This window comes from Lycium ferocissimum, chromosome 9, assembly GCF_029784015.1.
Source record: "Lycium ferocissimum isolate CSIRO_LF1 chromosome 9, AGI_CSIRO_Lferr_CH_V1, whole genome shotgun sequence".
Lineage (NCBI taxonomy): Eukaryota > Viridiplantae > Streptophyta > Magnoliopsida > Solanales > Solanaceae > Lycium > Lycium ferocissimum.
In genome coordinates this window covers 24,982,682-24,997,445 of record NC_081350.1, presented here as the reverse complement: position 1 = coordinate 24,997,445, position 14,764 = coordinate 24,982,682, and the positions used below count along the sequence as shown (strand labels likewise).

At 33.8% G+C, this 14,764-nt stretch overlaps 1 protein-coding gene across 2 annotated transcripts; it reads right to left on the bottom strand.

Moving 5' to 3' along the window:
* Nucleotides 1-7,005: 7,005 nt before the first annotated feature.
* LOC132029997 (pectin acetylesterase 8-like) lies at nucleotides 7,006-11,276 on the bottom strand. 2 transcript variants are annotated; one of them, XM_059419451.1, is made up of 13 exons: nucleotides 11,029-11,276; nucleotides 10,655-10,776; nucleotides 10,478-10,560; nucleotides 9,622-9,751; nucleotides 9,451-9,530; nucleotides 9,249-9,335; nucleotides 9,028-9,152; nucleotides 8,864-8,924; nucleotides 8,599-8,652; nucleotides 8,440-8,517; nucleotides 7,862-7,967; nucleotides 7,528-7,673; nucleotides 7,006-7,384 (listed from the first exon to the last, which is right to left on the bottom strand). In XM_059419451.1, the coding sequence occupies exons 2-13, from the start codon at nucleotides 10,773-10,775 to the stop codon at nucleotides 7,247-7,249; spliced, it is 1,209 nt and encodes a 402-aa protein (XP_059275434.1). In that variant the 5' UTR covers nucleotide 10,776; nucleotides 11,029-11,276; the 3' UTR covers nucleotides 7,006-7,246. The 2 variants fall into 2 exon arrangements, with proteins under 2 accessions (XP_059275434.1, XP_059275435.1); XM_059419452.1 differs by having other exon boundaries at nucleotides 10,655-10,705; nucleotides 11,029-11,274.
* Nucleotides 11,277-14,764: the final 3,488 nt, after the last annotated feature.

The following is a 14,764-nucleotide window of genomic DNA, read 5'->3' as shown; positions in this document are numbered from 1 at the left end:
TTTCGTTAGAATATTTTTAAATTTCCCCCTTTTGGGCTTAATCATAGTTGTTGGCGTTTTTAAAAAGGTTTAAGTATTATTGGGTAGCGTACATGTTGTGTGACGAATAAGCACTAAAGACCTTGTCCGATCGGAAGGCACTTCGGAGAGAAAAGGCTTTTTTGGCGTGAAAGTTAGCTGACACACAATTTAAACGTTGAAGGTAGTTACGGTTTAGCATGTCTAGACTCCCGGTTAGCGAAACGTGTGTAAATAGTAGTGATTGACGGGGGAAAGTATGATAGGCCTTCGGGCATGGTGTGGAGGGTAAATTCCATCTAGGTTGGTATTGCTACCGTTATGTGGGCTTGTCGCCATTATTCTTATTGTTATGTAGTGAAGCCGTCATTGTATTGTGATTTCATGTATTTGATATAATCTCTCTCTTGTTATCCCACTGTCATATGGAAGAGAAGGTTATTAATGAGAATTGAATATTGAATTGAAATTCTAAATGCATGAATCTATGGAACCTATGATTATGTGATTATTGAGGTTGATTCATGCGAGCATGCATCCCATATTCTATGTGCTATGTGATGTAATTATCACCTAGTTGTATCTTATCACATACTAGCTCTCTACCTTATGAAAGGGAAGGGTAATATTGATGATTGAGCGTGTAGGCAATAATATGACTTGTACTTATTTTGGCTGCATATTGGTGATATAGTTGGGGCTGATATCATGCATGACATGCTTTCCTATTACTCTTATGTTGTCATATAATGAGTGAGAGGTGATTGTGAGAGACTCGGGGCTTTAGGAGATTGAGAGTGACGGAGAGACTCGGGGTCTTTCTTGAGAAGGGTAAAGAGAGATGAGTGTTTGTTGCCCGAGGTTTCTTGCTGAACGATGGAGTGTCCGGTTCAGGTCTTTCAAGGATCGTCGAGAGTGTGGCTGGTCTGGTGTTATATTCGGAGCGAGTGGTACATGGACTTCGCGGGTCCCCCTATGGGTCATGACTAGTGAGGCATTGCCATAGCATGTGTGTGTACGGGGTGGAGTGTGAGAGGTGACTTCTTTTTGCATTGTATAACATTTTCATAGCACGACATTGCATTGCATAGCACATTTGAATGGTCACCATTGTCATTGCATGCACGTTCTCTCGATTGATCTTGATTTGTGAATTCTTGAGTTGTTGTTTGTGAGTATTTATTTTAAAGCAATGGATGGAATCGAGGTTTATAATTCTCCCTAGGCTTATAATACGAGATATTGAGATCCCGTGACTATCGTTAATGCAAGACTTTCTCGCGTGCTAGATGTGATCGTGTTTGATTACTTATCTCGTTTACTTGTTAGTTGCTTCTTGTTTATGCGTGAACTAACCATTGTCGGCCTATGATACCTACGAGCCTGTGTTGTGCTCATCTACTCTTTTGCTACATAATTTTCCGGAGTGTAGAGTTATTTTCAGTGTGATGTTCGGAGTCTCGCGACCGTTTCGAGGCATTCACAAAAGACGTTTGGGTGAGCTATTGCAACCCGTAGTCTCTCTTAGATTTGTTGTTCTATCCTTCAACAAGTCGTATCCAGCTTGAGTCTGTTAACTATTCAAATTGTAAACTTCTTAGAAGCTCTTGTATGAGTCTGAACCCATTTTGGGAATTTCTTATAATAACGTATTTATTCCGCATGTTGTATCAAATTAAGGTAGTTATCTCATGGTTCGCCCCACCAAAGGGAGGATTAGTGTGGGTGCCCGCATGATCCATGATTTGGGTCGTGACAAAAATTCTTCTTGGAAAATTATTGTTTCTTCAGGTTTAAAATTATCAAAAAACCATTTTCTAAATGTTATCCATTTAGGAGTATAAAACTCTTTACTAATTTGTAATCTTGCGGGTGATCCCCGACTAAATTCAACCTTTTGGACTTGATCCATTAAATATGATATGTGGAAAATCCATATCCGACTCGGTCAATTCTGGGTCCTTAATACCAGTTACAATATTATCTTGGTCAATTTTTAAACTATCAATTCTATCATCATTTCTTATTTGAGAAGTAGATGCCCTTGATGGGGTCTGCACTATATAATCAACAGGAGATATATAAGATCTATTAGAAGACATAGATCTAAGTAAACTAGATCGAACACTATGATGTTCATTACCTTCTAATGCCGGTGTCTGTTCATGAAATCTCAATTTTACTGTCCCATTGGGATCTGTTCAATTTCTGAAATCTCAGTAAAAATATTTTGAGGGGGTGTTGCTCCCTCAATGACCCACTCTTTAGGGAAATCTATTTCATCCCATTTGATAGGTCTTCGAGTCATAATCTTGGATTTACCAAAATTAGTTTCTATTAAAACTGTCTCATTTTTAAAATCCATGATTTTACACATAGGATTCATGATATATAATGGTTTATAATATATTCTATAACAGATGCATATTGCCTGCGGCTGCACATGTAATCATAACCATGCAATTTGATACTTAATATTAAAGCATCTAAAGAATTTTTATCTTGCAAGGATACGCAAGTTAGGATAAGCATTAAAATAAAATGGACCATAAGTCAAACTTGTTTAGGCTGTCCTATGAGGGATTTCTTCCGCTCTATTTCTTCCATCTCTTAAGCTGCTATAAAGCTTTCGCAAACCTCTTAAGGTTAAAGGTTTGAATGCAACCCAATTAACTAATATGCATAAATCATGGGTTGCCTATAAGGGGGCCAGATCCTTTGTGGGATAATAGTCTAAAAGTAGCATTATCATTATCTACAGTCATTGTTTCTTCAGTAGTTTTCACTACTTGTTTGAGACCTAATTTCTCAAAAGTACCCATCTAGTATATTACTTTCGGTTCTATTTTAGGAATCGTCCATTTATTAAGGAGATCCTGTTCTTGAGGAGTATCATATTCCTCTTTTTTACTGTTTTTAACAGTTCTTTTTTTATTTATAAAATTCATAATATGAAATCGTTGAATTACATCACCTATTACTACTAGAACACCATGGCTCTGATACCATTAACACAACAGGATCGCGCCGCCACATGATGTCATCTAGGTAACAACACTTTTACTAGGTTACCGAGCGCGGGTTGTTCCAACTGCAGCAAGTCCAAAAAACGCATGTCCCCTAAAACGCCATCATAAGCTACAAACAGACCCTTCACGATCCCGCTACAGAATAAATTAGCCGGCCACTTCTACCTAACCTTGAACATTATGTTTTGGCTTTGATCATGATGCATTAAAGCATTATTACCATGATCTTAGTAGTCTAGTGTGACGTAATTCAACGGAGTATTTAGCCTATAAGGCTAAACATGAACTGAATAATAAATAAAGAAATTAAAAGGAAAATAAAAATTATACCTAAGGGATGAAAGTTGTACTCAACGGAGAGGATTTCTATAAACAAACTTTTTATTTAAGAGATAAGGGATTATTATTATTATTATTATTATTATTAATAATAATAATAATAATAATAATAATAATAACTTATAAGTATATATAGTATACATATAACTTAAACATATATATATATATATATATATATATATATATATATATATATATATATATATATATAATAATAAGTAGCAGAATGTAATTCAATGAGGAATGGAAAGCAAAAAGTGTGTAGAATGTAATTCAATGAGGAATGGAAAAGCAAAAAGTGTGTATTTTATATTGGTGCTAGTTTACCGGGACTAACAACACTTCCGGTTCGAATTACAAAAAACCTTTTGCATTTATTGTCAAGCGTCTACTAGATAGTTAAGTTAACCATATGAAATATATCATCTCCTTTAATTATATGCATCAATCACAATTAGAAAACGCCTAGGGTTTTATGACTTATTAACGCGAATTTGTATAATTAAAGTAGGTGACATATTTTATGTGGTTAACTAAACTACCTAATAGACTCTTGAGAACACACGCAAAAGGTTTTTCAAAATTCGAATCGAAAGTGTCTAATTAGAATACTTTATCATATGTTCAGCTGCCCAATATTAATTACATTTATTTTTATTATCATAATGACATTGCAAATATAAAGTTATTTTTCATAAAAGAATAACAAGGATGCAAAGTACATTACTATACGGAAGCACAATCTGGAAATTCTAAAAAGGGTGTTTTATCAACAGTCTCATCATACGCATCCTTGATGGCACAACTATCTCTACACATTTGTATGTTCTCCGATGTAGGCATATCATCTCTTGTATAAATCCAGTAATCAATGCACGGGCAATAACAACCTGGATCTACCGATGGAGGGTATGTCTTACAATTTACCAATGTCATAGATAATATAAAGAAAATCACGCAAATCTGCTCCAATACCATCATTTGGTTACAAGCTATTATTTTATTCATATTTCCTGAAAAGATAAACAATTATTCAGTAACATTAAAGAGTTTCATAAGCACAATTTTCAAAAACTTTTATAAACTAGAAATATTGTATTAACATAAAGTCCATTCGTCAATATATATTATCACTTTAATTGATTTTTTTAATACTTCAATTGATTATTAAATGTAGGTAGATATTACACCTAAAATATAATAGTGGCTTATATTTTAGAAGTTCATATAAGTTCAGTTTATATGAACTTAAATAAGTGTCTCCATTACCGATAAGAGACGTGTGACCACCAAATTTCAAGTGCACCTAAAATATAATAGTGCTTAAATATGTTGTAATCTGCTTACTTTAGGTTAAATATTTGATCCTGCCACCCCTAATCGTAAATTAAACAAAAGTGTCATGGCTGGTAGATACAAGTTTGAATTTATCTTAAACATTTTTCGACTCCCGTTTTTCTTTGCGCTTTTTACTTCCTTTATTTTTGGTAGTTCTCTTTTCTCTCCTTATTTATCGTTTTATTATTTATATTGTCTTTCCTCTTTTCTATTACTTTATGTGATTCGAGCAGAACACACAAATAGAAACTTCAAAATCCCTTAAATTAAGCATTTCTCTTAATCACAAATCTGTGAGTATTTAAATAGAAAAACTTGGGTCTCAATGGGAATTTTGGATTGAGATCAAAATTCATTTTTTTTTTAATAATTTCTTTTGTTTATTACTCCCTCCGTCCGTGTTTACTTGTCTATATTTGACTTGAGACACTCTTAATAAGCAATAAATAAAATGAGAAATGAATTGGAGGACTAAATAATAAAATGAGAAATGAATTAGAGTACTTATAATTTCAATTTAAATCACTTTACTCCTTAAATTGTGATGAAAAGTTCGTAAGCACTGCTTAGAAAAAACATGAAATTTATGATTTATTTTTGAGAGCTTGTAGTTTATGTAATTCTACATTTACTTATGGAGTGTATTTATCTATTGAAGGGTTTTTTTTTTTTTAGTTTGATTGGTGTAATTCCATTATTGAAGATGTTATTTTACTTGTGCAAATTCGTTTTTTAATATACATATGAGATGCAAGTCCCTTGGTGAAAATGTTGATTTTACTTCTGTTGTTAATGGGTGTTAATGAATGTGATTCCTTGTTTAAGATGCTAATTATGTTCGTTTCTTGATTTTTTGAGATGTAATTTTCATTTGCAAATAAAAAAAGCTTATTAAGTTGACCCGAATAAACTAAAAAGAGATAGACCCGACCCAAATACACGTTCCTAATAAGATATACATTGAAAAAAATGGTGGCACCCGCCACCTTTAAATCCTAGATCCGCCTCTGGCTATCCATGTTTTCCTCAAACATTATGATTTAACTTATTATGTTCATATGACTTCAAACGTGTCAAATGTGTAAACGAGAATGACTCTAGTATTACGCTTTTCAGAAAAATTAAATGACTTTACGGTTTTCTCGAATTTGATGATTATGATAACTCCGGCTGCAAGACAAGCCTGTAAGCCATGACACCGATCTGGTCAAGTATCTCGTAAGACCTTACGTACCTTAGGTTCTACTTGACTTTCTTCCGAAACCTCATGACACCTTTCATAGAGATACTTTCAGGAACAACTCTTCGCGAATTATAAACTCAAGCTCCTGACTACTCTTGTTGGAATACGACTTTTGACGAGTCTGAGACCTCTCTTAAGTCTTTCTTGAATAAGCTTTTCTACGAAGTCGTGGGCCAAGTTTGGTCTGAAAAGCTTTGCATGATTGGCTCAAACTAACTAATAGGCAATTGATCTACATCACCAACCATAGAGTGCAATGGAAGGTGTCATCTCTCTGCTCGCCTGGAAATTGCTATTTAAGCAAATTCCATCAACCGCAACTGCCCATCCCAACTACCGCCAAAATCAACGGTGCATGCCCTAGCCCTAAACATGTCCTCGATAACATGAATGATCCTTCCGGCCTAACCATCTGCCTGTGGATGAAAAATTCTGCTTTCTATAATCAGGGGCGGATCTAGGGTCTAAAAAATTGCACTGTATATATAAGGTATTTTTTTATTTTTTATATACATATAAAGATTTTGAATTTCCTAAACACAAGAGAAGAGGTTGGTTCAGTGGTTTAGGGTGTTCAAAATTCACCTTGAGGTTCCAAATTTAAATCCCAATCATTACATTTTATTTTTGAACCCCCTCAGCGAAAATTCTGAATCTGCCACTATCTATAATGCCTTTCAAAAAGTGCATAGGTAAATTATGTAAGAAAATGACGGACAAATTATTTTGTGCAGTTTGAGAATCAATCTCAAGTATAGCTATGCTTTGAGCCCCCATGTATGTGGTCTTGACTGGAAGCAAGTGTATCGACCTAGTGAGGCAGTCCATGATCACCCACATGGAGTCATATTTCTTGAAAGTGCATGGTAAACCAACCACAAAAACCATAGCAATACATTTCGACTTCAATTTCGGTATATCAAAGTTTTTATGCTAGTCCTCTCCGTCTTGTCTTCGACCTGTTGATGATTTAGGCACTTGGATAAAAATTCGGTGTGCCCCCTTATTATATCTCTACATCTGTGTATATACATTCCATTTGAAAACACAAACAAGTATAATCACTTTTATTGAGATTATCGCACTAGTTGCATAAAAATACATAGTATCTGTATAGGGCACCGCAGCATACAATTTTATGCTGTGGTAGTTTTTCCCTTATTGTGAAATAACTAACAAATCAATACACGCTTCTATCTTTCTATATTTTCTATTTCACTTTGGGAGTACTTTCTGATGACTTTCCATATCATCTCAAAGAATAACTACTATCAATGATTTATGTATCAATATCAAAGGGATGGACATTTGGATCAAAAACACGGTTGTGACAGGTTTTGTCACAAGGGTAAGGACAATCAATCCTCTGGAACGGATTTTTGTCAAAAAACCAGTCTCCGAGTGCTTTGGCTATTGTCTGCAGAAGAGAAATGTTTAGCACATTCAGTGTTTCTCCACACTATGAATGGTTTACAACAAGAAGACGTAAAAAGTAAGCACTCATGCATGTCAATAACAGGAATTTGAAATGAACAAGTTAGAGTTGAGTTAATTTCTTACCTTGTTAGCCAACTTAGGCGAGTCAGCCCTGAACCATGTTTCTTGAACTTCAGTTTGACAGTGCGCATAGCAGGAGTTGATAAAATACCCTCTTGATGAAGAAGGGCCAAGTGCATTTAATGCTCTCAGAAACCCCAATCTGTAACCTGACGAATGAATCGAACTGTCAGGTATCATGAACAAATGAAGAGAAAAAAGTTACGGTGATATGTATCTTTTCTAGCATTCTGCAGTTCTTGAGGTGTTGTTTATATTTAGAATGAAAGCTATGACAGCATATTTTATCACCTACGATGCAGATTCAACAGAGGTTTTGAGGATTAGAATCATTGACCTTGCATAGTTTGAAGCTGCCTGGAAGAGCATTTCAGTATGTCACGTTTGCAGTTAAGCCAGACCCCATGGGGATCAGCAACACCAGGAGCCAAAATGTTCTTTATCTGAATTTAAATAATATCAAGTCAGGATGATCAAGTAATTCCACTCTGTTTTAGATATTTATCGGTGGTATCCATGTCATATGAAGTTATTGGATAAACAAGTGAATTCTTTCTTTGTGCTCACGATAAATAAAGATTACAACGATCACTCATGCTATGTGTCAACAATGACATATCTTGTCCAAAATTTGTGTCCCCGAATGCATGAAATCACTTGGAGAAGATGAAAAGCAGATTTCAAGTACCTTTAACCTTAAAAATCACCATATAGTATCCAAAAGTGTGCTGCCTACTTAAAATCAAATCTCCCTTTAACAGTTTTAGGTGAGGTATTGTATCAGTTTACAGAGACATCACAACAACTCAGAAAGCCAAAAATAACTGAGGATTGAAATAGAGCAGTGAAAAGAAGTTCTAGAAAAGAAGATAGCATAAATCAACAGGACTTGGAGTTTCCAGAAATGTTCTTTACCTGCCAGGAATCATAAGCCGCATTAACTAGGAAAAGTGGCGTCCGCACATGTTGAGCAACATTTTGTGGGAAAAAACACTGCAAGATTTATTGGATTATTGGCATAAGATGCACTAAAGTTAAAGGCACAAAAAATATTACGAAAGCGACAGCTCTTACCAAATGCGGTTTCAATCTTGAGGTACACACAGGCGGCAGATTTTTGGCAGAACCCTGAAGCCAATATAAGGCAAAATGAACATGAAAATTTATCCAAAGTTTCTCCATTGACTTTACTATTTCTTCTTTTTCTAGGCACAAGTAACATTAGAAAATTGAAGTTCATAGAAAAGGAGATAATATGTTACAGATTCCCAACATTTTTATTCTCCAAAGAGAAAAAGAAAGATGACATAACAATCTACAGGATGTTAAAGAAGCATACATGTAAGGTAACAACATCTCTGAAGAACTCTTCAATATGAGGCGCACCAGAAATATCCTTCCTGCAATAAAGCAGAGAATTATACTAGCAGCCGAAGGAAAGTAAAATTCTTGAAAGCTTTTAGAACACCAAGGTCACTAATAAACTACTATAAGAATGCTTACGCATTGATAAAATAACCAGCATCCGAAAAGCACTTTACTTTAGCACCCATTGGTAGGAGTGCTTTGAAGCTGTCACAATGTAAAATTGAAGTCAATCCGCCAGCTGAACATCCAGACAGAATAGCCTACCATTAGAACTTGATTCGTAAGCCAGTAAACACTAGAGTATTATGAGCGTCTTAAGCATCTGAGAAAGAAAGTAAAGGGAAAAAAGGCTCTACATTTTCAGCATTCTTCAATCCTTTTGCCAACAAATCCTCCATAACGGCAAGAAAAATTCTTGCCCCTCTGAAGTGAAGATTAGTAATCTGATATGAATAAGGATGTTCATCAGAATCATGAAAATAAATCAAGTAGAGGATCTTAATCTCCACGACATTATTATGAGATCATGAGAGAGTCATAGTATTAACTTAAAATTACCGGATTGACTGCTTGAACATCACCAGTGAAGGATGATCCGTCACAATATCTAACCTTTACTCTGTTCCAATTATAGAAGTCTACAATTTAAATCAGATGTAACACTGTTATTAAGACAGGAAAAATGTAATTAATGAGAGCCATCAATGCAAAAAGGTGTGAAAGATCTACCTGGATTAAACTGACGCTTGTTGCTGAGAATCCCCGAGAAAGGGAGTTTTTTTACCATCTGCTTAGATGATCCCACACGAGTATTCTTACGCGAAAGGCAAGTGGTGACATTATTGCACCAACCTCCTCCCTGAACATAAAAATATTTAACATTCAATTTAGATAAAAATACATCTTGTCCGTCAAACATTCAGTGGATATATTTTAAAATATATCTCCGGAAAAGAATCCTCAAATATTCGTCATAGTTGTACCCTAAGCAACATGGCTGGTGAATTACACTTTCTTTTCATATTTGGAGATAGATTTAATATTATCGTTTGGCGAATGATTAGTTGATGAAGATTGTGACTTGTTTTGGTGATATTGGTTGGTTATGTTGATTTTTGAGACATGAAACTTTTGGCTAGTCCTAAAAATAGGGGAAACTCTGTACGATTTTCTATAAAATACGGGTAAGGCTTACTTAGGGGCACTTGCTCCTAAGCCTCATAATCAGAACATAAATGTTCCTATAGATTATTCCGTGCATCATTTGCTCTTATTATTTTTGTAAATCACCAGGGCAAAAACTCTACTTAGTTGCCCGAATATTGGAAGAAAAATCCAAATAATTCTATTTGGATCGACATATGATCCAAAAACAACAACAACAACAACATACTCAGTGTGATCCCATAAGTGGGGTCTGGGGGGCAGAGCGTACACATACCTTACCCCTACCTTTGTAAGGTAGAGAGGCTGTTTCCGATAGACCCTCGGCTCAAAATAAAAGTATCCAGAAATATTATCCAACAAGCCTAATTATCTAACTTAAAAAGTATAAGTCATACAAATTGTGTAAAGAGAAACAAACCTCCATTTGGATTAACCAACTGTTAACCCCTGTACCAAATCCTTTATCATGATGATATGCTGCTGGACTCCCATCTAAACATACTGCAAACAAATAAATAACATCAAAATTAACACATTTTGCACATTCATAATCTTAGTTTAAAACCAAAAGGAAAAATAAAATAAAAATTATTACCTGCACCTTTTGCCACCCCACTTAGAAGGTAAGTAATATCTACAAAGAGCCCTTCAGTTTTAAAAATAATCGACAAAGTAAGTAATGAATATATCCACTGTTGCATAGTCCCATTTACCATTCTGCAAATCATTTTATTTAAAACAAAAAAATGTTATCAACGAGTAGTTTAAAAGTATTAACACATCCCAATTAGAGAAAGCTTACATTTTCATACCAAAAAAAAAAAAAGTGTTTTCCTATATTTAGCATAAAAATTATACTTTAATAAGATTTCACATATTCTGCAAAAACCCATGATAAAGAAAGTGACATCAATGCTAATAAACCCTTTTATTAGAAAAAATAAATTTCAAGATTTGGAAATAAAGTACCTGAAAATGGCAATGAAGAGATTGAGATAATCTCAAAATGGGATTGTTTGGACTGTAATTATATACTGAACTTGGGTTCAGTGTTTTTAGTTTGGAGCTATAATAAGCTCCAACAACAAATGTAGGTGTAAAATAAAAGCATATATAAATGATTAAACAAAAAAGAATCCAAGAAAATATATATGATACAATATGCTTAACAGCTTTTTGTTTAAGAAGGAAATGCCTTATATAGAAGTGATTTTGGAGAACCCAAGAAATAAAGAAGCAGCCGACACTTATTCGCATAGAAATTTAAAAAGCGATTTTTAATATTTTTTTCATTCCTTTTTTTTTTTTTTTTTGGTTGCTATTTAGAGTCTGTTTAGATGAAACGCTTAAAAAAAAAAAATAAGTTAAAAATCAACGGGCCAACTTATTTTTGAAATTTATTTTAAACACAAAATATTTTTTATGTTCTAATTTTCAAAGGTCAAATACTTCAAAAAAAGTAAAATAAAATGTTTTCAGCAACTTATAAATTAAGCCAAACGGGCTCTTACTGTATTTTATTTTATTTTTGTTTGGTTGGGTGGTTGTTTTCTATTGGTTGCTGTGACAACAAACATGCTTGTTGAGTTATTATTAAGATTTGATATGACCCGACCCGAATGAGATCTGAGTAACGAATCTTATCGTATTACGCGCTCCACATTGAAGTAATCCGAATGACAGTTGAAGAGAGAGAAGTCAGTGTTCTTGCTTTGTTTTTTCCTTTCTTTAATTTTTTGTGCGTAATTAGATATATATTTCTAAAGCAATTTTGTTTTCATTCGAGCAATTTTTTTCTAAAAAATAGCTAATGATGAGATAGCTGTTCCTATATGAAATTATTATGCGTAGAACCGTATAACCCCCCCCCCCCCGCCAACACCACTAATTATGTGTATAGAGCTGAAAATTCGAAAATAGTTGAAAATATTGACTTTTATACTATACTATATTAGAAGCATGAGTTGGGGTGGTTTCGTCGTCCACCTCCAACTCATGTAAATAAATAATTTTAAAAAAAAAAGTGGACCTCATATTAAAAAAACAAGCAATATTAAAAAAATAAAAAATGTGCACCCCATATGAAAAAATGAAGCAATATTCATGCAATTCCCGAAGTATCCCCATTAAGTCAATAATGGTGGATTCATTGTCATTACATCAACCATTAGTGGAAGCAAATGAAATATTGTACAGCAAAAAACGTGGATCCCATATTATTGTTTTTCTTCAAAAGGTTAAGTAGCCAAACCATACAATTTTCTTTCTCTTCTTATATTAGCCTGAGATCTAATCTAGATATTTAACTGTTGTATTTGATATTCCGACATGTCATTTATTTGTTATGTTTACTAAAATAAATATACTTAAAATATTTATATTTTAAAATAAGATAGAATTTAATTACTTTTTCATTTTTATTCTTACTATAATAAATGTGAAAAGAGATTAATGTCGTAAAAGAAAAAATAATATTAAATGGAGATCAAATAATAAATAAGGTAAATTAGTCAAATTATAATTCTAATTGACGTTTCCTTAAAAAAAACGTGCAAAAGATAACATGACAAGTAAAATGAGCTAAACCAAGAATATTCACCAAAAATTAAAAAATAGTAGTTCTTCATTTAAATAGAAAATCACTACTTTGTTTCGTTTTAAACAGTAAAATTAATTTAATAATTTGAATTAGAATTATCCAAATAAAAATTTGATAAAAAAATAATAAGTATTGTTTAGGTCCAATCTACATACATTAACAATAGAATGTTTTATCCCTTTAAATTAATCGAATTAAAATTCAAAGTATCAACTGATGCTTAAATATTGTTGTTATTTTGTCTCAAAGAGAGGAAAATAGTTTCCTTTTAAACAAGTCTTCTCTTTTAAAAAGTATTAATAAATTTTTGCAAACTTTGTATTCGTATGCAAACACTAATATAATAAAGTTTTGGATACGGAGCACAATTTACTGATGTTATATTAATCGTGTTTTGAACATGGTGTGTGTGTGTGTGTGTATATATATATATATATATATATATATATATATATATATATATATATATATATATATATATATATTATCCACCCAAACACAACGTACGCGTACATGTATACACTATAATGTTATAGTACGCACATCACGGGCATACGCCATCTAGTTCATTTCTATGGTAGTGTGTTAAATCTTTTGTCGTGCTGCACCTATTCTCTTGTCTATAAGATCCTTGATCCCCATGAATATCACATGTGAGTTTTAGAAATGAGAAAAAAGGCCAAATGATCCCCCACGTTTGACCGAAATTTCAATTACACATTATACCTTTGCGGGGTTCTATTAACCCCAGAACTAATTTAAAATGAACTATATTGCTCCCTAAATGCTGATGTGGCATGAGGTGGCAAAGAAAGTGTATTTCACTCTCTCAATGAGGGGCAAAAACAGAATATTAAAATTTCATTTTATAAGTATTTATTTATTTAATATTAATTTTCTGATTTTTTAAAGTCTTTCTCTTTCTTTTTCATTTTCTTTCTTTTCTTTCTTCCTCCCTTCTAACACTTCACCGGATTTATGCTATCGGAAAATACCATCGACTCACACCTTACTATTCAGCCACCACCAAGAATCCCCAAGTCAACTGAATATGAATCCAGAAAATTAAGAAATACTCATTATCCATGAAAAAATTTAAATCGATTAACATAAAATTAATCCTTAATTTACCTCATGTATCTGTACAAATCTACAAGTCATGCCTTCTGGCCGAAAATTAAGATAACTTAGAAGCAATACCCACTTTACATTTTCATCTAATTTCTCAAAACTTAAGATAATATAAACGCAAAACCAAACCCCACGTTGTCTAATGCCCAAAGTCGTCCTTTGGTGGGAGTTTTATTGCCCCTTTTGAGCACCAAATTGATGTGAAGTCACTACCATTTTTTTTTTTATTTACAGAGCATTCTCCACCCTAAAACACCCACTATTTCCACCATTAGTGGCACCCCGTAGAACCTCCATAGTTCCACCTTAGTACCATCGACCTTCGTCTTCTTCAACCCAGCTCGACCCATAATAGAGTCGTCGGTGGCGGCACGCCACCACCATCTCCTCGAACCGACCACTGAACCACCATAAATCTTTGGTAGAAGAAGGAAATATGAGGAAGATAAAGGAAAGAAAAATAAAAAGAACAAATTAAAAAAAGTAGAGTAAGATTATATCCCGAAAAAACTACGCTCTTCCTCAAAGGTGGAACCACCACCCAATTCGCCGCCATTCCCCTCAATAGCTGCATACCGGAGGACGTCGTTGATTACATCGTCACCGGTTCATGGGGTTACAAAGCTTACAAAGAAGCAGGTAAATACTGCAATCAATGTCATATGGAGTGCCAATCAGAAAAATACACCAATATCCTGGGTTTTGGTTCGTTGGAACGAAACCCTGATTTTGGTTCGTTGGAACGAAACCCAGATGCCAAGGATTTGCATATAAGAGCAAATGAAACCATTCACGAGGTTGAATTCAAGGATTACCCAAAAACCATTCTTGTTGCTAACATGTCCTCCAATTTCTGTTCAAAGCCATGTTTATTTACGCTGGTGCACAAAAAATGTTGGTCCATCTGGAGTCACAGTCGTGGTAAGAGAAAAAATAGAATAAGTAATAAAAAAAAATTAAGAAAAAGGAAAATGA